At 37.8% G+C, this 24,075-nt stretch overlaps 1 protein-coding gene across 1 annotated transcript in view; it reads right to left on the bottom strand.

Moving 5' to 3' along the window:
- The window catches only part of ST18 (suppression of tumorigenicity 18, zinc finger), a 165,355-nt gene that overhangs the window by 35,815 nt on the left and 105,465 nt on the right, over window positions 1-24,075 (bottom strand). Inside the window, exons 6-10 of the mRNA XM_008943419.1 lie at window positions 12,395-12,585; window positions 7,295-8,092; window positions 4,374-4,508; window positions 2,592-2,682; window positions 959-1,063 (exon numbers count right to left, since the gene is read on the bottom strand). Coding sequence (XP_008941667.1) covers window positions 959-1,063; window positions 2,592-2,682; window positions 4,374-4,508; window positions 7,295-8,092; window positions 12,395-12,585 — 1,320 coding nt within the window. The remainder of the gene's footprint in view (window positions 1-958; window positions 1,064-2,591; window positions 2,683-4,373; window positions 4,509-7,294; window positions 8,093-12,394; window positions 12,586-24,075) is intronic.

Below are 24,075 nucleotides of genomic sequence, written 5' to 3'. Positions count from 1 at the left end.
GATCCAAAATAATTGCTTCTGTTATTTGTGAGGAACAAATTATTTATAGTGTCGTATTCTATTTAGTTACTGATTAGTAACTACTTGTCTTTAGTAATTTCCTAAGTACTTTTCATATGTAGAGTTTAGACACGTGCAGTTGGCAGACACATGGACATAATATTCTGTAATGGCTCTGAAGGAACCATTAGAGCTGATCATGTCAATAATCCACAAATTAAAGTGTCCCCAAATAGACCTGAATATAATAGGTTGTAATGGTCATGGTACCAATGATGTGCAAATTATGCACGTCTATAGGGTCCATGTAACTCTCAAACAAAATACAATTGCAATAAAAAAATGTCTCTCCTTTTTGATGCCATTGTATGAAAAAATAAATTAAACTAATTAAAGCAATAAACTTAAAATAAAGAAACACAAAATATGAATTATACAATGGTGGGAAACATTATGAGCAGTCTTCTCCACCCTTTCACACAACAGAGTACTTACTGGATCAGTGGAAGATTCTTCTGAAAAGAATCACAAAATAAATGAGCACTGAGCTGCTGAACACGTAGTTGGGTCAAAGATATCTTTAAGGAAGTTTCAGTGGCCATAATATTGTAACAAAGAAACAGTTCTTGAAAATTGTTTAAAACGTTTCAACAAGATAGAAGATTTGGTTTACAAGAGAAAGATATTTGAGAACCATTGATAAGGCTATTTATGTTGGATTTAGTAGAATATATTTGATTGCTTTTCAAAAGATACGTCTGTTACCTTTCATGTCAGCCAGGTACACAAGACCCAGCAGAAAGCTGCTTGCTCATTTTGAGATACAGTCAAGTTATTTAGCCTTGCAAAGGTCCATCCTGGCAAACCAAGTTACCCCTGTAGTTGAATCTGAAATGGTTGAAAGAACTGAGGACTAATCAACAGAATTAGTGCAGAATTACTTTGTGAGAGCTCCTACCTGTGAGTCTGATCATTGCACTGCCCAGCTTTTGGAGACTCGAGCTGGTTCTTTTCCTGGGACATTGCCAACTTTTCAGCTGCAGCAATTGGACAACCAGAAAGGCTGTTTAAAAGCAAGGTGAAGAAAAGAAACAAGAAGGGGGGAAAAAAATCAAAACCCAACTAATTAAAAAGAAATCTTAAGTAAAGGAAATGTGTGCTGTGAAACCAAATGACTGGACTTCTCTGATGCTCTGTGCATCCATGGGAGCTGCTGTTATAGCCAAGATTCATCTGTTTTTCAGTCCTTAATGCAAAACTGTGAAATCTGTGCATTTGAGGTGACATATCTGGAAACTGAAATCATGTAGGAGTTTTCCACAGATCAGCTTTGATGTTTGGTGTCTGGCAAGTCAGTAGTAAATTTTTTGACAAATGACATTTACTTTATCAGCTAAACCATGCATGTAAGCCTCCTACTGATTGAAAGGAAAGTGAATTTGGGAAAAAAACAGGTGTATGTGAGCAACTGTTACAAAAGAACATATTTTGTCATTCAAGTTATGCTTTCTTTTTGTATCTGTTTGCTTCATTAGATTAGAAGATGTTTTCTTAGCTGTTCATGTGGTATATATGATGCAGCTGATGCACTGCAAAGATTGACTGGGGATTTAAAATGGGAAACAGTGACAAAATATTTACTGGTTCCTTATATATTCTTGCAGATGAGATTCTAATCTCTCTGGTAATGACTAATGTCTTATAACAAAGATAGTAACACAGCATGATAATCCTCGATTTTGGTGCACTCATACAATAACCAATGAATCAATTATCAGAAAAAAAAAATAAATCCCACAAAAATTCAGTTAAACAAAGAACTTTGGGGTCGATATTTTATGTCCCAAGTTTCATTCAAAGATTGACATTATATTTTTCCAGAAACACTGTAATGGAATATTTGGGCTTGCTGGCTCCCAGCAGAAAGCAGCATTGACAAGAACGGTTCTGACTTGCTGGAGACAGAGAGTGTTGGCTCTGCCTCACCTGCAGCCCAGCTCTGACTCCCCAGCTGCCTCTCTGGAAGGCTCATCTCAACTTTACTTTGTCCCTGCAGGCAGCAAGTTAAACAGATAAGGTTGTTCCAAGTGGGTAGATGACATTCTTGAGGGTAATAAATGGAGTTAGTTTTCACACAGGTTCTAAAACATTCTACTTAAAATTTTCTGTTCTGCTAAAAGAGAATGTGCCTTGATGGGAAGTTCCTGTGCCAAGGACTACCATGTATGTGGTACAGAACAAAGAGGCTTTGGTTTCTGATGGGTTTTCCAGTTATAGCAATAATGATGTATTTGTTCATTCCTATCCCTTTTACACAATGATGTTTCACTGTGAAGACACTGATGAAACTGTAGTTTGAAGTCTCATCTGTGAAAAACATTAGTGGAATTTGCCATCCTTAGTGCTGCAGCCATTTTTTGTATAATCAAATTAAACATGATTATTTTGTAATTAATATTACAGGCTACCCTTGCTGTCCATAGGCATTCTACAGCGTGGTACACAACATCTAATTCCAATTCAGTACATGAATTCACACTCGCCTGAGTACGTGTTAGATTTTAGAGTGGACAGGAACTTTTCTGATCTACCTTCTGTGTGTGTTGCGATTGCTGTTGACATGTCCTCTTCCAGTGCATCCTGGCGTGGGGCACTTTAGAACATTTTCATGCATGGCAAGAACTAAATGGGAATAAGAAAAAAAAAAAGCTGATAATAATGTGCATCAATTAAAAATACAGATATAAAAAAATATGAACATTTCTTCTTTTGGCTCAGAGTCTCAGTTCTGTCATATTTCAACTGCAAAACAAAAGCAAAGGACCTACAACATAGCAAAACCTGTGCTTCCAGCATGTACCTAATTATACCTATATTGCTATAGTGTGGCTTCCCACATGCACATCATTGTGTCTAGGGACTTCAAAAGGACAAAGGTGGAAGTTAGCAAGGATGTTACATCATGAAGCACTTTGCTCTGATTCATACATCACTAACACAGTTGACTAGAGAAGGGGGGTGGTAGAGGCGCCCCAGGCCACACAACCATGCTATGTACAGCTGCAGTCCCTCTCTGTCTCAGGAAGGACAAGCTCCCAGGTACAGGAAGGCTTTTTATGCCTTACACCTGAGTAAGACAATATGATCTGAGTATGTTCCCTTTGAATCCTCATACCTTCTGATCATCTAAGTATGTTCCCTTTGAAGCCTGATACCTTCTGATCATCTGAGCTGTGCTGAAACTACTTTAGACCTTGTGTATGTCACTGTTGTACAGAATATGCCTTTGTACATCTGGCCTTATGACTTAAGCATAACCCCTTTGGGTGCACAGTGCTTCAAAAAAAGCTGACTGTTCAGTCAACTGGTTTGTTATATCAGTAATCAAAGTATAATTTATTTTTTGGCCAGCAGGACAGAACACATCTGATTGGAAGTGTCATAATTAACAAGGACTTGTTAATTTTAACTTTTTAGAAAGTTAATGTTGCTAAGGCCTTCCAAATGCAGCAGCCTGCTTAACTCAGCAGATGTTTCCATAAATAGAGTTTAGTACCTGATTTTAAAAAAAGGGAAAGCTACGGTCAGGAACAGGACATTGATAAAGTGCAAGTACCCTTTTCTTTTATTATGCATGCCACCACAAAAACCAACCTGACTAAATAGGTTGTTTAAATTAATAGTTTCACATTGGGTTTTGACTTATGTTTCAGCATTTCTTTGTATCTCATAGTGGGCTGATACACACATACAACCAGTGCAATCAGATCAGCACAGTTAGAAATAAGCAGGGAAATTCAGGCTAGACTGGGCATAAAAGGGCTGGCACGATGCAGACATACAAGAGGGACGTGCTGTGGACCAGTGCTGGGGCGTAGTGATGGAAGTAACCCTTCTGAGCTCAGAGGTAAGGGGGATATTGGAAACATCTCTGAATAAGCATGCCCAGGCCTCTCAGTTATTGGCACTGAAAGCCAGCAGCCCCGGTGTGTGATTGCAGCAAATCAGCTCACAGCTTTGAAACAAGCAGGTGATTTCTGTGCTGCATCCCTACAAAGGCATGGGCAAGCAAGAGCTTGAAGATTCATGAAACTATAGCATGCAGGTCTGCTGGCAAGGTGGGGATAGTTTAGCTCAGATCTTGTTCTTCCCAGGCTACCTGGGGAGCCTGCTGCTGTTTGTAACACTGCTGCTAAGGAGCACTACAACATCACAAGCGTGGGAAGTAGGTCTGAGACCAAGAGCTGGGGGGCAAAGAATGTGTGATGGCTTCTCTCTCAGCCTCATTCTGCAATCCCACCCATAAAAAGTGGATTCCTTCTCCAACATGAGCACACACTACCCACAATACCGGGCCAGATCCAGATACTCACTTTCTAGTGGCACTCTAACTTTATGTGGACAGCCTGAGAGGCTGCGGTGGTGAGGGTACAGCCCAGTCACATGCCCTGTGCCATCACAGCCTGGGATGGGACATTTGGTTTCTCTCTTTTCAGGCCTGGGTGAATCTGCAAAGAAATCAGATAAAGATTTTGTTTGGTTTTAGCCCCTGCCTGAACTCAGCTGAGCAATCCTAGCACTGTGACACTCTATTTTGTACTTCAGACAGAATTCTTACACAAAGTTCCAACAGAGACTTATGTGATTTAAGCATCACTTTAGTTTTCACAGTGTCCTTTAAACAGTGACTCCCCCCTCCCAATGTGCTAAACTATATAGCTGTAGGATTGCGGTGTCATTTATTCCATTCAGAGCCTCAAACAGGACAGAAGCCACAATCCAGTAAGGCAGAAAACTGGCAGCATCAGCCAACAGCCAGATCTATAAAGGAATAAATAAAAAAGCAGAAACAATATTTTACTGTTAATGTCAGACTCCAGGAAGCTGGGACAACCAAATAAAAGCTGAGGTGTGAAACAAACAAACAAACAAACAAAAAGCATTTCAACCAGAAGCCATTCCTTAAATATCACAGATCTCTAGGCTGTAGGTTCTTTGTTAGGAAACTGAATACATGCCACTTTACATTTGAGAGGCAAGGCAAGCAGCTCCCTCTGGTACACATGGCAATGCTGCTTTGTGGAGCAGCCCACAATGACAGTGAAAACATGGAGCAGCCGATACCCTTTCAAAGGCGAGGTCTCAGCCCAGCCCCACAGCTGCCACTCTGTCATGGCCGCAGTGCATTCCCAATTTTTGTTTCAAGCACCTAGAATTGTGCAAGAAGCACCGGTCAAAAAGCCTTTATTTGATTTCCAATACAGGATCAAAAGTCTGGGCGAGAAAGGAATGAATCCTGGTCCAGAAATTCTCTTGTGAGAAATCTGGAGGAAGTGGCCGCATAAATTGCTGAGGATGGTTTTAGCTCCATCTGTGATTGGCTGCCAACAGCATTCAGCACTGGGGGACAAAACAGCTGCAGCCAGCACAGGGAGCAGCCTCCTTCAAGCTCGTTTTGTTGGATTGCGAGGTAGGATGTGCTTAGGGACAGGATCACCAGAGACAGCCGAGGGTTAAACTTCCTGGCAAAATTTTAGGGGGAAAAAAAAGAAAAATGAAAGAAAATAGACTGAGCATCAACAGGAGACTACGTGCTTTTGAGAATCACTGCAAATAGAAAGTGCTGCAGTAGTGGACAGAAGATAAAGAGGGACCCTGAAATATGATTTAATTTCTCCCCCACTAATTGGAAAGGTTTATCATTGAAACGATGGAAAAAAATATAAATCTAAGCCATGTTTTTCTGACGTAGCATCCAAGAAAGAAAATTAAGAGCTGATGGATTTGATGGTGTATTTTTTTAGAAATAAACCCCAGGTAATTATTTAAAGTGAAAAGATCATGTGCCTGATACTACATTGACAAAAATCATGTGATGTTTATAGAAGCTGAACAAAGACTAGCTTGTTCATCCATGAGTGTTACCTCTGAACTCACCTGCAAGCTACAGCTAATAATAATATGAGGCAAATCAGGAAGGGCCAGATTCTGCCATGCTTACCATCACTGGTCCTTCCTATGTGTGCTGTGAGAAAGTCACATTGACACCAATGGGAACCTGGTGAATAGAGCCGGTCTCGGGATGAGAAAAGGTTTCTGTAAAATTCCTGCATATACCATAGTCATCTGAGCAAATAAGGGTTCATGTAGTTTAGCAAGGAGGTAGACTAATACTGTGCACGCACAGCTTAAGACATGCTAATGAAAAGACTGCTCGAGACAGAAAAATGAGATGCGTGAGTAATCTCCCCAAATACTACACAAAATATTTTATACTTGCAACTCCTAAAAAAGCTTTTCAGTTATCTTATACACTAAATGCATTGGATAACTAAACTACTGTAATATTCACAATGTCCACAGGGACTACTCTAAAGTAACACTAGAAATAGTAAATTGTTTATCAAAAGCAGAAATTGCAGCAAGGCTGGGATGACCTCAGTATATTTGGAAGCCCAAAAGAAAAAGTCAAAGGACAGATGAACGTATTGGTGCTTTTTTTTTTACTATGGCAGGGAGTGTGCTTATAAAATGACATCTCCTGTGAAATGACATCTCTTGATGTTCTGTGATGATCTGTTGATAGTTATCCTCAACTGAGGAGTTTCCTATGAGACAGCCCAGTTTACAAATCAAAACCAAATCTGTTAAGTCTCCACTTCTGGAAGCCTGATTAAATACTGAAAATGGAGCAATGTTCCTACAGCTTTGTATGGTGACACAAACCATCAGAAACAATAAAGATTTTGGAATTTAGTGGTGATGCTGCTGAAGGTGAATGAGGCAGAAGAGCACAGCTCATGCTTTCCTGGCTCAGACGTGCTGGCTGTAGAAAAATATAATGTTGATATGTGAATTAGAGTGAGTTCAGAAAATGCATGGCTTAGGAATTAGGTGGTATGTTTGGAAGAGGCCAGTTTTTCACCCTAACCTTTCCTTAAGCATCGTTTTAATGCCTTCTTCCTGGCTGCTGAAATTTAGGAAATGTATATTAGCACCCTATGAAGGAGGAGGCAGAGGAGGAGGAAAAGGAGGAGAAGGAATGAAAGTGCCAGCTCCACAGGCCTTATAGTACCCATTACTGTTCACTTGGCGTAGTGGGTTGGCAGGAAGCCAAGTACCTGGCTTTTAACCTGGTTAGACGTAAGGCACTGGTGTGAAGATACATAATTAACAAAAATTACCAGCTAAATTCTAGTTTCTTTAGTATTGCTATAAAACCCATCTCAGAATCCTCTATCAGGCACAGGATAAATGCTTAAGCCAGCAAAACCAGCCAAAAATACTTCCTTACGTTTGTTGCTAAATAGCTGTCTCCCGCCAATGTCAATAACTTTGGTTTGTCTCCTTTCCCCTGCTAGATGCTCCAGCAGAAACCTGTCCAGTTCCTTATAGGTGCTGTGAAACACATGCCCTTGCTCTGCCTGCAGAGCGATTGCTTGTTCTAGCAAACTCAAGTTCCCTTTTGTTTTGTCCAGCTCGACTGACACTTCTGTGGTTTCTGACAGGCACTCGTTGTCGTCTTCTTCACTGTCAGGGAAGGGATTCTGAATTCTCTTCTCAAAGGAATCTGGGTGAGATTCCTGGGCTGCTCTTAGCTCTGTTTCTGAGTCACAAAGTGTAACGCAAGGGCCAAATTCTACCTCTTCTTTCTTGATTTCTGGGACATCCAGGATGCTAGATTGATTACACTCTACAATAAACTTCTGATTTACATGGGGCTTTACGCTGGTTTCTTCTGAGAAATTTGAGGAGCTGTCCCACTCGTTGTCCATAATTTCAGAGTTACTTTCATTTTCCTCAGATGAAGAGTATTTGGGGTCAGAAAGAACAGTCTTTTCCTTTCCTTCAGTTGAGTTAATCACGTAACATTCATCAGTGTCATCACTTTCTGTTTTTAAGGATTGAATGCCACTATCATTTAGATTTTCTGCCACTGTTTGACTGGGTGCATCTTTTGCTAATTTTCCCATGTTCATCAAAGATTTGGCCACAGCATCTTGGTAGCTGGAGTAGTTATCTTTTTTTTGACTGGAATTTTCTTGCCCACCTGAGTGAGGGACTTCCTCAGATGATTTTGGAGTACTTTCCTCTGCATGAGAAAAAAATCAAGAGAAAAATATGTAAGAATAATGGCTTTTTCTATCTTGTAGAAGTGATACGAAGACATTTCCTTACCAATCACCATTTCTTCACTCAAAGGCACTCTGAAATGATTGAATTCACACCAAGGTTGTGTTTGAAATGACTGCCCATAGTATCAGGAAAAACCCTTCTAACATCATATCTACTTGATATTATAGCTCCAAAGATACATGAGAAATAAATACGTTGCCCTTTTTCACTGATGATGAGGACATATCTTAGAACACAAGCACATTCATATATATTAATATAAATATAATGTCCCATATATATACAAAGAATTTATGTAACAGATGCATGTATATATACAGGCACACGGTTTAAAATTCCTCTGATCTATTTTCACCTTTCTTTCATCTAAGATTCCCAAATATTTTCCAAAAATAGACCCTAATTGCTTTCCCAGTCACCCCAGATCCCATGAAAGACCTTGATGGAAAAAACCTCAATACTTCACAAAGGGCAAGCTCCTGGTCACTGCTGCAATTGCCACATTAAGTGATAGATCAGGTCATGCACAGGCAAACAGAAATGGTTGTTATGTACAAACTCATAAAGGACTTGTTAAAGACACCACTGAAGTGCATCCTGTCTTTATAAACATCTTTCTTCTGAAGAAAAGCAGCAGCCAGCAGGTAATAGAGGCTGCATGTGGGAGAGGTTGTCGGTGTGGAAGACAATATGCCTTTTGTATCTCATTTAATTTTTTATAAACATTTCCTCTGACAAGGACACTCAAAAATACATCTCCATCATCTTCCTTTCTGGTAATTATCTCTCTAAAATCAACACTGGTTTGCCAGGATCAAGTAAATATTGCCATAGTAACTAAAAGCATTTTTGGATGAAGGGAAGAATTTAGTCACAACACTAGCCCCTTCAATAATGCTGATTATAGGGTACATTCTTTTGTTGGGATCTATTCAACATAAACTGAAAAATTTAACATTTTACTTCCTAGAAAGGAGGATGAATAAACAAGCACAGACTATTTCATAAGATGTGCCTGTCCCCTCCTGAATCAGAAGAACTCCAGGTTTAAATAATAAATTAAGCATAGTCTAAAATGCAAATGAAGTTTCTCTCAATAACACAGCGAGCTATTAAGAGAAAGTGTAAAGGGTTATGATAATTTTAAAGTATTATGAACTACAGAAAACAAATAAAAAGCATTTTCAGTGAATATGTCCAATTCATTGAACTATTCTCTCAATCCACTTAACTACCCACATGTGTACAATAATGATTTATAGACATTATACCTAATTATGCATATTTGGGCTGTGTTAGAGTGCCTAACAAAAGCTCTAGAAAGCAACAATTACCTCTGTTGCTTAGCTACATAGTTTAAAATATTCCTATTAAGTGCAGATTATTGTGGAGGGGAAAAGGGGGACAAAAATGCACATGTGCACCACAATGCATTTCACTTTACTGCTGCCAAACTGTTAGCATTTTGGGTCATTTCCAGTTTACATAATTGTTTGGTTCAACTGTTTGTTATATGTTAAAAGAAAATATTGATTAATTCTTATTCTTCTTCAGAAAATTGGACTCATGCAAGGAGAGGTGGCCTTGTGCACTGCATGCATAAAGTTGTGTTTAAAAAAAAATGTCTGTAAACCTTAGTGTAACTTTTTAGCAGCTGCTCTAGTACCACACACATTGCAGTATTCTGAATAAAGAAGTCTGCTGTCTTTTCACATCTCAGCAAGTAAGAATGATGATTTGGCTGTATGAACAACTTCAGTCAAATGGGTTTTTATTATTTGCTCTTCTGTCATTTGGAAAACAACAGAATCCCATCAGTGGGTCATTTCAAAAAGTAAGAAGTTCTACTGGTAAAAGAAATCTCCCACTCCTCAAAAGAAAACAAAACAAACTTGTTTATTACTTGTTAATAGTACCAGGTCTTTTTGTTTATTTTTCTCAGTAAAAGATAAAAAATAATGTAAATGCATTATAACAGATTTTCGCTTCTTAAATAATCAGCGATTTTCAAGTGCAATGTTTAAAAATTTGTTGTTGAACCACTCTTAATGATTCAGCTGTCCCAGCTTTGCTTTTCACTTCTACAGGCTGTAAATTTACTTTTAAAATAATCAAAACTCAGCTTAGTTTACAGTTGCATCAATCCATGAACTAAGGCATTAACTGATCAATGGACAAGAATCATGAGTTCATAATAAAATGAGCAATATTACTGAGAAATCACAAATAAACCTACATAACCAGACCATCTGTATGCTTTAGCTGAAATTTGTTTTGTAGCTGGCAAAATAATGAAAAAGGGATGGGTTGTATTATCACTGACACGAGCAGGTTGGGAGAAATCTCGCTGGTATCAATTTATTTATTTATTTATTTATTTATTTAAATTAGGCAGGTTTTTTTTCCTGTAGCTGAAGGACTGGGTGCAAATAGGGTTCCCCTACATTTATATCAATGGACCTTTCCCAGCACTTGACTTTTTTTAAAAAAAAACAAAAACAAAAAACAAAAACCAGTTAAATAGCTTAGGTTCATCTGTATGTGGCATAAGTTCTCCCTTTACACTCATCACAGTATTTTTCTTTCAGCAAGTCCTTCAAGCTGTGTAGAGGACAGCACAAGGGAGAGAAAAGGCAGATCTGGATGGCCAGGAACTGGGCCGAATCAACACGTGAAAAATTATGTAAAGTCTACGTATCTAAAAAAACCCAAACAAACCAACCAACCAACCATACAGGAACTCTAACTCAAAGAGCTTCTGTTTGGCTGTTAGGAGATAGAAATACTCCTTGCAGGCTGGAGAAGCATTAAGAACCACAGAGCTTTTTTCTTGATGAATTTAGCTCAGTAATATCACCCACTGACATTACAGATACCCAATGACAGAGACATTGAGTATCGGCTTGCTAACTAATGTTCTATTTGAAGAGGAAGATCCCTTCTAAGCTTTCACACAGATGGGATGCTCCTGGAATAGATTCCTCCTAGAGAACTTAAAAGTGACAACTGGCTGAAATCTTTGCTGAATAGGAATGACACAAAACCCTCCACTAATTTCTGTACAACTAGGATTTGATTCTTTAATCTGAAAGACAGCTGCCTTCTTCTACAGGCTTTATAGTATTCATAGACATAAAATTTGGCAATTTTATTTTGGTTTAAGGACATTCTGTTTAGAGAGGATAAAGATATAAATTCCTACTCCCTCTTCATCCCAGAATCAAAGAACAGCCCAGGTCAGGAGGAACCTTTAAAGCTCATTTAGTCCAACCTTCTGTGGAAAAGGAAGCCTAGGTGAGACTGTCTAACACCCTGTCCTCCCAAAATGTTTTATAAGAAGAAACTGAGTAGAAAATAAATTACCTTTAAAAGCCCATAGCAATGAGCAACAGAGTAGAATATAAATTCATTCTATTTTCATATTATCTGATTACTAATTTTCCAGTGCCAGATCACATTGCTTTTATCCTGACATTTGCTGTCTACTAATGACTCCTCCCTTTAAAACAAATGCAGAACATGTTCCACTGATATCGTCTCACTTGCTTAACAATTTGTACAGGACTTCTTAAACAAATATGTGAAAGCCAATTTAGTTTGATATATTTTTGTTCATTTTGAATAAACTTATGTTAGAAAGAAAGTGCAATAAAGACATACTGCAGCTATATCCTTCTGTCTCATCATCTTCTTCCATATTTTCCAGCACACACATTGTCAAAGTTTCTATAAATTGTTGGACATGTTTGGCTTAGCAGAGTTGGAATAACAATTATAAAAGTGCTGAGTCTAATAATCTTGTTAAACAGAACACATGTAGCAGTCACATGCATGAAATTGCTTTGCTAAATGTTAAAGTCAACAATGTTTGGCTAAGCTTTTTTTTTTTTTTTTTTTCTTCCTAAGAGTTCTATATATTCCAGTGAAAATCTGCTCTTCATAAATGTGTTTCTCTCAGTGCTGGGCTTAACCTTGTTCTTTGATAAAGCTAGCAGAGAAGCAGATGCTGCTCCATATCTGACCTGCTTCAGTAGTTGTCTCTCTGTGTGACCTACAAAGCATTTACTAGACCTCAGGAGGAGCTCTTTTACAAAATAATTGGAAGTTTGATGGTTAGACCTAGTCAGAAATGCACCATTCCAACCCTATTAGGAGTCAAACACATTCTGCATCCTTTCTGAAAATACTGTTCCACATCTCCCTTCCTGTGGAATTCAGGTTCAAGGGCTGAGCACAGCACACCACATGGCACAGCTACCTGGATTTGAGCTGCTTTCAAGGACACGGATTTCTTCCTGTAAATCTGTCCTGTCTTCATTTTCTTCTTTGCATTCCAAGCTGGGGCTGTAGTGGCGGGGTTTCATTAACAGGGACTTCCTTTTGTTGACGGGAACGCCTGATGCCTGTTCTTCAGGTTTTCTCTTCCTAGCCATGGAGCATTTGTAGGCACTGCAAGGATCAGTCACCAATGATAAAGAAAAAAAAAATAGAAGTGAGGGGTAATTGTTTTTGTTTTTGTTTTTAAAGTACCATCCTCTACTTCAATTCTGAGAATAAATGTGAGGACTGACAAAATATTGATTCAGTTGCAGTTTCAGCAAGTTATGTTTAGTGGATATTTAATTTTAGCTCAGGTACAGGAAGACCAGGGCACAGGCAAGATCCATTTCTTTTCACTGGTGCCAAAGGCTAGGAGAAGGGGAATGAGGAGGAACACAAAGGCAAAAATCCCATAACCCAACATCCTTAATCCTAAATAAGCATATGCTAATCTAAGACCTGCTCTGCAGTAAAATAAACACACCCAGGAAAGTATGAACAGAATTATAGTCTGGGCTCATAATCCAGAGAAACAGGTAAGAGGAAAAGTATACCACCAGCTATACTACAACATCCTGAGCCTTTGGCTCCATCACCTTTACGTCGGTATGGATATCCAACCACACACCTTGAGTTCAACAGCATAAAACCTCTGTGAAACACACTGTGCCTTCAGAACATTTTGCAACAGGTGTCCCTCTCAGTATCAGCCCTAAGCGTTGGTTTCATTTCATTAACTTCAGCTTTAAATGCCTAGTTTAAGCTCTTCTCAAGTCTCTATATAGACTTTGGAAAAAGGCTCCTTCAGAGGGCAATTCATCCCACTTAAAACTAGATCTATCTGCTAACAGGGTGAGCCATCCCTTGGGAAAGGCTGTACATAGACTCGAAGCCTAACTCTCTGTTGAATGAAATAGGAGAGGGCAGTATTTTAAAGAGGAAGATTTTTGGCAGATTTTGTACACTTCTTTAAGATCCAATAAGACTATATTGATCTGCATATTCATTTGCTCCTACAGATATTTGGCAAAACCTTTTTCGCCACGCAGCTGATCTGAATGATGTATACGTGTTCCATCATACAACACCTCAGTAAAGAGGCCTGAACCTTCAACCCTCTTTTTTTAACAACTTTTTGTGCAAATGATTTGGCATGATTTCATTGTTCTCTCACACTGTATTCTAAGAAATTTATGTAGTATGAATAATAGTGCTCATATTATATCTGTCAGACACGAAAAAATGACATATATGAATCTGTGTAATCCACTCATCGGTTTCTCGACCTTAGGCGCCCCCAGGGTGCATTACAAATCTACACGATGCCCTTAGGTGCTGGATTTTGCATTTGGCTCACTGACTTAGCTGCAAGATTTGCAAAAAATCCATGTATGCAGAGAACTCCTATTGGTTACACATATTACAAGCTCAACGGCATAAATTAATCCTTCCAAGGTATCTTATGTGCACTAAATTGGCTCAGGTTCTGATTGTTTTGGATGAAAGCATATGACTAACTTGAGCTTTTTGTTGTAAAAAAATACCCATTTTTGGCTAAGCACCTTTTTGGCAGTCCATCATTGCAAACATGAAGGACATGGAAATACGAAGATCTGCACTTTAGGGGGAATGTTAAAATTCTTCCATATGCATCTTAAACCCAGTGGATATTCTTGATCTTCTGAAAGCTAAAATGCGTGGACATCAGGAATACTGGATGCTAAACATCTGCTGTAGTTGCATATATTATGGCTTCTGTGTTATTTTTCTGTTTATGAATAGAGTGTAACATGAACATCGTATTAAAGGTCAGAACCACAATCGTGTAAGCTTCCCTTTGAAAGGGATGCCCATGTAACAGACATCATGGATGGATGCACTGTGGACAAATATGCACAATTTATTTCTAACACAGTATAATCAAGAGTTTCTAAATTCACATTTATGTATGGCAGTTCACATCACTCATGTTGTTTCAAGAAGATCAAATAAATGGCAAATTTTTGAAAACCATCTACACACAATTGTTATCATCAACCAAAACTTTCCCAAAGTTTGCTTTTGATCTTTCTCATTTATTTCTCAGGCTTTAAATTTACCTCTAGTAGCTTCTGTGAGAGTATTTAGGACAAGATGAATTTCCACTGTTTAATTCCCATTTGAAAAAGGTACAGCTGTTTCTTGCACAAGCATAATTAATAGATTTTTTAGATCAGAAGATCAAATTAGATCAACTAGCATGCCCTCCTGTGCAATACAGGTCACAGAACTTCATCTAGCTCTTCAGTTTTAATCCTGTAATTGGTCTGACTGTTGTGTATCTTCCAGTCGAGTTAAGGGTAAACATGGTAAGCCAATATTCTTGCTCACTAAGTACAATCTTTTTCTAGTAACATAGTGTTATAAGCCCACCACTATGGGCTGGCATCTATTAAAAATGTTGGGTTTTTACCGCAACTATGAAGGACAGTCAAACTCAGATGATAGCAGACCATGGCAAAGACCAGTGCTGGGGTACTACTGCCACGTGCCACCTGTAGATCTGCTCTGGGAAATGAGAGCACAAGAATCTCACTTGACTGTGACCACCACAGTTTACAGCAGTACATCAAAAGCTGCTGCATCAGTGTCAGGACAGGAGGTCCACAAATCTGCACATTGCTCATGTTAGAAAGTTGCTCTTCTATGAAAGACTGATGCATTACCTTGTCCTAGCCTATCTTTTTCTGTACATGAGCAGACACACACCCAGATTTCCTCTGTAGGTCCCAACATTTTAAAATAACTGTATATGTGAGATTCAACTGTAAGTAAAATAATTCTTTGACAACTTCTACTCTGATTACAGGAAGATGACAAAATGCAGTTATTACTTCTTTCCTAGGAAGTGCAAATTACTCTCCATGTGCCAGGAGATACTTTTCAAATCCAGCAGAACTTACGCTTACTTTCGCTGGTGGCTTTTTAAACTGCTGGTTTTGAGTTTTAGCTGGAATCTATTTGTTTGCAAGGCACGATTTAAAGATCTAGCATGTACCAGCAATTCCCCTGCTTTTCTGTTTCACCATGCTTAAAAAGTAAAAATAAAAATAAACCCAGAAAAAGAACTTCAGAAATGGTAGCTTTTTCAAGTCATGATTTCTTAAGTGTTTGATAATGGGACACTGGGAATTTAACTACTATGACGAAGATGTATTTATGCCTTTGTAACAATCATGGCATGTTGATTTTACCTTTTTCTTAAAAACTTTCTATTTCTCTCTTTTGCTTATATACATTCACACATACATACGTTAGCACAGATTTGGCAAGCTGTAGTTTGTCAAATGTAAACCTATAATTTAGCTTCTCTATTACTCATCTCATAAATTCAACATCTAATAGTTTTGTTGCTATTTATCAATGGCCTGCTTGTTGTCATGGAACACTGATTCAGCTGTCAAGGTTATTTGGTAATCTGAGGCTCATAAACCAGGAGAAGCTCTTTTTGTTATGAGGCCAAAGCCAATACATGTGGGATTTTTTTCTCCCCAGTTTTACTCTACTTAAATTTTATGAGTAATAAATCATTTTAGTATTATCTATAATGAGGAGATTATTTTATTATTATTATTATTTTCAGTCAATGACTCAGTTACCAAAACCAATCTTGTGTGAGTTATCATAGTATGAGCAAAGAAGTTAAAATCTAAGGCATCAAAGACCTGGTTGCATGTGTTGAAGAAGAAAAAAATGTGATAAATCCTTCATATGCATTTCACACCTAAATAATGTTTTTCTTAATTTCCTAGGCCCTTCTCATTCCTTTTTTTCTGCTCAGAACATATCTTGGATGGTGTAGGCAGACACTGGTTGCATACAAGCAGAAGGGTGCTTTAAGCCCCACCACAAAGCAATGCCTCAGAAGAAAGAGAGAGGTTTTAAGCAGTCCTAACCACATACTGTTTTCCTACTGCTGAAAACTGTCATGCATGTTATTTTTCTTTTTTTTTTCCTGTAATTGGTTCCTCTAAGTGTATACTTGTCAAGTCTTTAACCTGGCCTTTAACCACTTTATAACCAGCAAGGATTTTTTTGTTGTAAATCTCTTGGCAAGACTTTCAAATATCTGGGGATTTTTTTTCTTATTTACAGCAACCTGCAGGTTGGTAAAGCATGATAACAGAGCTAAGAATTGCCATAGTGGGTAAAACCAGGGGTATGTTCAGCCTGACAACTGGTCTTTAGCCTGTAATGGATGTCATGTAAAATAATATGAACAGAGCACACTATATCTCATGTACATTCTTTAGCTTCAAGAGAAAAAATAAATGTCTTTGAATATCAAGGCACTTACATTTATTGTCTAACACTATTTAAGGAGCTCACTCCTCATGTAACTTTGTGCAAGAATATTTAATAGAACATTTTAGTTTGTGGAGAAAATGTTTTTAAATTCTTAGCCTGAATTGCCTTTTAACTGTTTGCTTACCTATACTAAAAATGTAAGTATTAAATTATTGAATTTCAATTAAAGGAGACATCATCTGATATGCAGAACCATTTAACTTCACACCCGTAGTTAAAAAGAGGTTAGCCTAAGTACTCCTTTAATCACATTGTGAGTAAAAGATGTTGCCTGCTGCCTCTAAACCTTGATCAGGTTTTGTTCACAAAGTTGCAGATGCCATGGGATGCTGTGTAAATCAAATACTACATTTTCCTTACAGAAGAGAAAAGTTGGTATTTGAAGAGTGTACTGAATCAGAGGTACATAAAGGGTACAAAAATTCTGAATGTCTTCCCACTGTAGTCCTCTATGTCTGCTTGTTCTCTAAGAAACTGCTGAGCTGGATTCTAACTCTGTAGCATAATGGTTTCCAAAGGTTTAGGCTATAACTGAAAGCATTTGATCCCCCAAAGTCACACAAAAATCCTGAGCTCCTCATAAGCTGATGATGAACAGGAGAAATTACTATCACTGGATACAGAAAGGGGGTGATCTGCACCTAGGATGGATCACATGTCCATTGAAATGACATTGCTGTTATTACTTACATCAATCATGAATGCCAGAGCTTCATGAAAGGAGCTGGAATGTCAGAGTCCAAAGAAAGAGAGCATTGGTAGCCTGATCACTGCAACTGAAAACTCAAATGAGTGCTGTTAATTACAGCAACTTCAGATGAACAACAGTGATTGGGGAGGAAGGTGGAGAGTGACTAAGGGTCAGTTATTTGTCTTCAGGTTAAGACAGTCAGGTTTATGTTCCATTTCCTTAACTAGCTCTCATTGTTTTCAAAGAGTCCATGTACATTTTATAGCTCAGCAGAAGCAAGAGTGATAGTGTGCTCAGCTCAGGTTGCTCTAAAATTTGGAACAGACAGAAAGATGATATTAACACACTATCTCATCACAGCCAGAAGTCCGAGTCTCCACAGAAAAACTGAAAATCCACAGCATCAGCTAGGTCTGCAAGAACTGTTCAGCATCCAAGGACTAGGCTGGTGTTTCCAATGCCATGAAATTACCAAATAAGAAATAATTGACTATATACACCGGCAAATCCTAGTTTGAGAAAACTAGACAGAAACTACTTTTAAAAAACCTGCATCAGTCATAGATTTTATACATAGAGAAAGAATAATATCTTAAAAGGAAGAAAGTTAATTACATCTCTTCAGACCATGGATATTGGAATATAAAATCTACAAGGCTTATGTCTTTGGAAAAATGACATTTGAACAGTAATTCGGCTTACAGCTTTCCATTCTAAAATGTGTGTACATGCTAGATGCAGAACTAAGCAATGTCTCTCAAAGGACATAAAGAAAGCTACTTACATATTGCATAAGGACTTCTTGATCAATACCTTATTTCCTTTCTTTTTTTTTTTTTAATAGAGGAAAATACTTGAGCTGCTTTTCATCATTGAGAATGGCAGCTCAAGAGAAGGTTTCATTCCATATCTGTATACCTCAAATCTCATTCTTAGAAAGATCAGTAAGTTTAACAATACTTGTGTCTTGTCTGCTGTATAGACTACATACTTTCACAGGTTTTCTACAGCACTGTATTCTGATGCTCCATCCTGCAATGCATTTCTCATTTCCAAACATTGTTCTACTCAGTGGGATATGAAAGTGTGCTTACAGAGGTTTTGTATGCCCTTTAGTTTCTCCCTGAATAGTGGAACACACTGGAGCACAGGTTAAATGAAATGACCATTCTACCTACCTAAAAAAAAAAAGTGAGAAAGATTTGTAAATTCTCAGGTGTGGTAAAATTACACATGTCCAGAAGCAACTCCTTCCTTTACAAGTTATAGGTGGCAGCACACTGACTAGATGAAGAGCTTCAAGGAGTAAGACTGTGCAACAGAGAAAATTGTAATCAAGAGATAGACGGGAGCTCATTAATAGACTAAGATTGAGTTAAACCAGAAAAAAAAAATTCTTTCTAATTCTTTAAAATAATTCTTATTAGTATTAAAATATATTCAAACATTATGCTGATGAAAACTTAATGTATTTATGTGAAGATATTCGAAAAGATCATGTGTTAACAAAACTCTGATGTGAGCTTTTACAGATGAAATTTTACAAGCTAATCCTGGAAAGGATTACTGGATTCTCAGTACTGAGAAGAAGCTAAATGTTGTATTTGCCCTAACTGTTCCAGAGTCAGTTACTGACTTTAACATTTTCTTGTATTTTGCAAAGTAAGCCAAGCCACAGTAGCTTTTAGACAATCTATAATACTCTGTGGCTGAGTGTGTTGTATTACACTGATTCAGACTAGGAGACAAAAATAATCTGGAAAATAGCTCCAGCTGGGAACTTCTGAAAAAGCATTTGGGAGAATTCCTCAGGTAAGTAATTTACTTCCATCAATATTTGAAGCATAAAAATGGTAACAACTTTTAAACCAATAAAATGTGTTGAAAAAAAACTGCTTGTCATTTAGACCTGGTGCATTGGCTGTATTTGAAGTTCAGGCCTAGCATGATTTACTCCAATGATAATTAAAGACAATCTGAATGTTTTTCATTTTTTACCATGACACACAAAAAGGTATTTCACTCCTTTCTAACTAACCCATATGCTTGGCTTACAAATTGTACCTGTGAAAGGGAAAGGGGCATTTCCTGTGCATTGTAGCAGTTGTTCCAGGGTTAAAAGGCCTTCTACAAATATAAAAGTTTAGTGCAATACACAGGCAATGCTCTTTTTCTAAGGTGTCAGAGTTGTGAGAAGTTCAGTCCAGGGCTGAAGCAAGATGAAAGGAATGCACATGGGATATAGATGGAAATAAAGATAAAAGGGAAATTCATATTTATGAAAACTATTATAGAGCAAAATAAGCTCGGTAACTTGAGGGTATTAAAGTGTCTGTCTATATACACAAATGAAAGGTTTAGCTAGGAAAAAGAAAAAGAACAGGACAGATAATAATGTTGGGAATATATAGTATCATAACTGAAAGCTGGCTGGAGCATGATATTAAAAGATATATTTTATTTAAAAAAGACATATAAGAAAAGCAGAGGATCTGCCATAGCCTTGTTGGTGAGAGAGGATTTATTAGCGCCTATAAGAAGAGGCTGGGGAGAAATGGGTAATGGTGTTGAGTCATTATGTACTGAGCTTGGAGATGTTTCAGATAGTAAACTTAATGTTATAGGCCACCTGACCAAAAAGAAGAACTGGACTGTGAAATGATTGAGCAAATAAAAAGAAGCACGTAAAAAGAGTGGACCAATGGTAAATCAGCAGTAGCATAGGAAAAGGCATGCAGTTATGGTGAAATCTACCCATGCCTCCCTGTGATGCCTGAGGCGACAGGACAGTGATTTCAGGATACAATAGACCCATTAAATGGGTTTGGTTTTGTTTACTCTAGTTTACTATTTGAGCAGGGCTCTCCCCACAGAAAAGGCAACTCAGAGAAGGACAGTATGAATTTAAGTTTTCTTCTCTGGTTTTCTTGTTTTCTGCTTACAAGCTTGTAGGATCCTAAGCATATTCAGATAAAAACTAACGCATGTAGATCCTCTAATTGAAATACTATGTTAATAAAATGGATGACTTCTTCATGGTGTCTTTTTAGCGCTCACAGATCAAGAACTCTATATGGCTAGAGTTGTACATTTGGACCCTATTTCAATAGGCAAGTTATTCTTACTAAAAGCCAGTTCACAGGAAACTTGATTTTTGTTGTGTGGAGCTCAAGAAGTTCTTAAACTCAGTAATATGAATGAAAACCCAAGGTCTGGGCCAACTCCAGCCTCTCTAGCCTCTTTTTCATTTACTCACTCAATCTGTCCAAGTTCAGTAGGTCAATAAATTCCAGTGGGACCAAAGCCAAGAATATGGCTTAGAATGGATTAAGTTTCTAGGCAAATCTACAGATCATCCACACAACCTTTGCATCCAGAAAGCCTTGTACATGAATGGTCAGCCTGCTAACACCAGTAAATGCTTAAATAAAAAGCATACTGGTACCTACAGTCTGGTTAGAGAAGATGTAAAGAAGATAAGCTCTTTCTTTTTTTTTTTTTTTTTTTCCTTCTTTCTTTACAATAGGCAATTATCTCTAAGCAATTCATTGTCAGGAGCCAATACCCAATACCTGCCTTTAACACAGCAGAGATTCTATGGCTGCATTTTTTCCCTTTCCTTGCTACTTTCAGGCTGTCCACAGCTTGCTTCAGCTGCTTTTGCTTGGCTGAATCCACTCTTGACATCAGTCAGACAGAGCAATTCAGCCAGCTGTAATATTTAACTCATGATTGATATATATGAGGCAGAAGTCACTGGCTGGCATTGCAATCTCTCTATGGCTTATGGTCAACTACAAAGAAAAGATCTGCCATAAGAGGAAACAACCTTTTGGGGCTATAATGTTCTGATACATTCTGTCACCCCACAGAAGGCATTAAGGCAGACGCAACTCTAAATTCCTTTCTAGAGTTGGGAGGATAACATTTACTGGGTGCTGATGAACACAGAAGCTGTGATGGGGAAGACGATTCCTGTAATCTCTTAAGTAGCATACAAGTTTTAGTTCAAGTCAAGGGACATTCTAAGATGCAACAAGCTCTCAGATAGAAAAAATACTGCAAATAACCATCTGTCAGTCTAGTAGCCATAATTAACATGATGTGGATCTGACACACATTATAAAACTATTACAGAAAAGCACACATTGAAACTAAACAATAATTGTTGGGTTTTTTTAATATTAAATGGGGGCTTTAAAACCATAATCAAACAAAATAACAAAGAGAAAAGAGACACTGAGACTGCAAGTGTTAACTAAAAATGGATACAGTAGATGGTAAAAAAAAACCCTATAATACACCTGAAACTTATCTAATGCATTTGTTATTAAAGAAAGCTATAAAAGTTACCCTATAAAGCAAATGCACATAAAGTTTCAACTGAAGCAATCTAACATGGAAATCTGAACATGAACTACAACTTTCAAATGTTCTAAATAAATCCAGGAGGAAAAGGTAAAAGTCACAGTGCATCGATCAAAAGGTCTTTTTGGTATCAACAGGAATTCAGCAAATGATTCATTGTAATTAACAGCTCCAACCACAGGCCTCTCAACAGGGATACAAGTTGTAGTTCCTATTTCAACTGTCTTAGTAGTCATTCAGAACAGTTTACTAAAGAATTTAGTTAAATAACTGTCAGCTTCAGGATTACCTGCAAAATGTTAAAGTCATTACTTGTAGTCACACAGAATTGTTTCTCTTCACAGAAACAATGACAATGTTTTTGAGAGTAGATATCCTTATTACCTTTTATAATCTCATTTAAAAAAAAGGAAAAAAAAAGTCTTTATTTTGATGTTCTCTACCCACCAGTTCCAAACATTTTATGCAAGTCTTAACCCACTTACATGAACGATTTGAAGTAGAAAACTTGAGGTGGAAAATGTCTGGAATACTGAATATCTTTCTCTGTTTCTGTGTTTCCTGTTTATGATTTTTTGTTTACTGGTTTAACAGTACTGAAAGAACAACCTGTTTCTGAAGTATGAAAGCATATAAGGGTACAAAAAAGGCAAAAAGCCTGAGGTACATCATCTCATTACAGCTCTTTGAAAGGGAGGGGAGAAGAGACGAGAGGGAGAGGCAGAGCAAGGGGAAAGGAGGAATAACAGCACTGTAGACTTCACAATTTGATGGCTAATTAGAGGGGGACTGGAAGATGGAGGAGGAAACAAGGGAGGAATTTAAACATGAAAGACTTATAAATTTGATTGCCATTACAATTTATGTTAATGCTTGTTTTATTAGTTATGATGAGAATGGTTGACATAATAATAGGGATAGGTGAATTCCAGCACTATTATTTTATTAGTTCTGTGACCAGCATATACTTACCTTTGCCTCACAGTAAACTGCACCACATACTTATTGTTCAATGTTTGTTTATGCTTCATTGTTCAATGTTTTCTATCAAACACCAATTACAAAATCATTTTTCCTTAGCATAAGACATATTTCCACAGATTCTTTGAGGAGAGTACTGACTAGCACACCAGCCTAAATGCCTTAAGAAAGTAACAGTGTTGCCAGAAAAGAATAAGAAATTAACAAGGCTTATTGGGAATTTAAGAAAGTATGATTGACGACAACATGACAGACTTGACTATACCAGAATCCATGGATTCTTCAAAAGTAAGAGTGGAGCAAGAGTCAGAGGTGAATATTTTCAAAGCCCCACAACCATTTCAAATTCTAGAATGGCTAGGGCAGAGAGGAAGTTCCTTTCCGGAGCTAAAATGCAAGCTGTAGATACTCTTAACTCATCATTCTGTTACCCGACCTTGGGATCAAGTACTCTTAAGATTAATAATGCTCATTGTTTAAATGAAGACCAGTTATCAACAGCAATAGCACAACACAGATCTTTGTCTCAGGTGAAATGTCTTATCTAGATGTATCACGAAGAAATATTTAAAGTTATGGTCACAAGGAACACCAGAAAGGAGAGCTAGGACTGCATGCTGTCAACACCCAATATTCAATTGCAAAAAAGGACTTTTTGTCAAGCTCAGACATGTCTGCACAATATCAGTATAAAGATCCTAGCAATAGATATTACTATTGACCATCTTAATTTATCATTTATTACTAAGTCTACTTGGACTCAGGAACACAATTTGTTTCAGCAAAGCATGTTAAGGACTGCAGGGGTCCCACCCTTTCTGCCAGTGGGAGACAGGTGAGTCACTGAGAAACATAAGAGTCCACCTCAGATTTATTCCAGTTGTGCTTATTCAGGATTATGACAACTGTACTTTTCCCCACCAGTTTCCAGAAAATCAGGGTCTATGAACAACTGCTGTGGAAACAGAAGTCAAGCCCAAAGAACAAACCTGACAGTTTTTCCACATGCAGGCTGTGAACAAACACCTTTCTCAGTCTCTGCCTGACTTTACAGCAGTGCTATGGGATAAGAGTACTGTGAAGGTGACAGCTACACGAACCAAACAGAATCTCATTTCTTACTCAGGAATATCTTTGAGACTTTTTCTCTGAGTTTTTCATGTGCCCAGTTATTCAGTTATCTAAATACTGCTTTCACCTCTTTCTCAGGTCATCTGCTATACTACTGCTTT

Source organism: Merops nubicus, unplaced genomic scaffold (genome assembly GCF_000691845.1).
Source record: "Merops nubicus isolate BGI_N331 unplaced genomic scaffold, ASM69184v1 scaffold5597, whole genome shotgun sequence".
NCBI classification, from domain to species: domain Eukaryota; kingdom Metazoa; phylum Chordata; class Aves; order Coraciiformes; family Meropidae; genus Merops; species Merops nubicus.
Note: the sequence above shows the minus strand (reverse complement) of the source record. Positions and strands in the feature narration are given on the sequence as shown.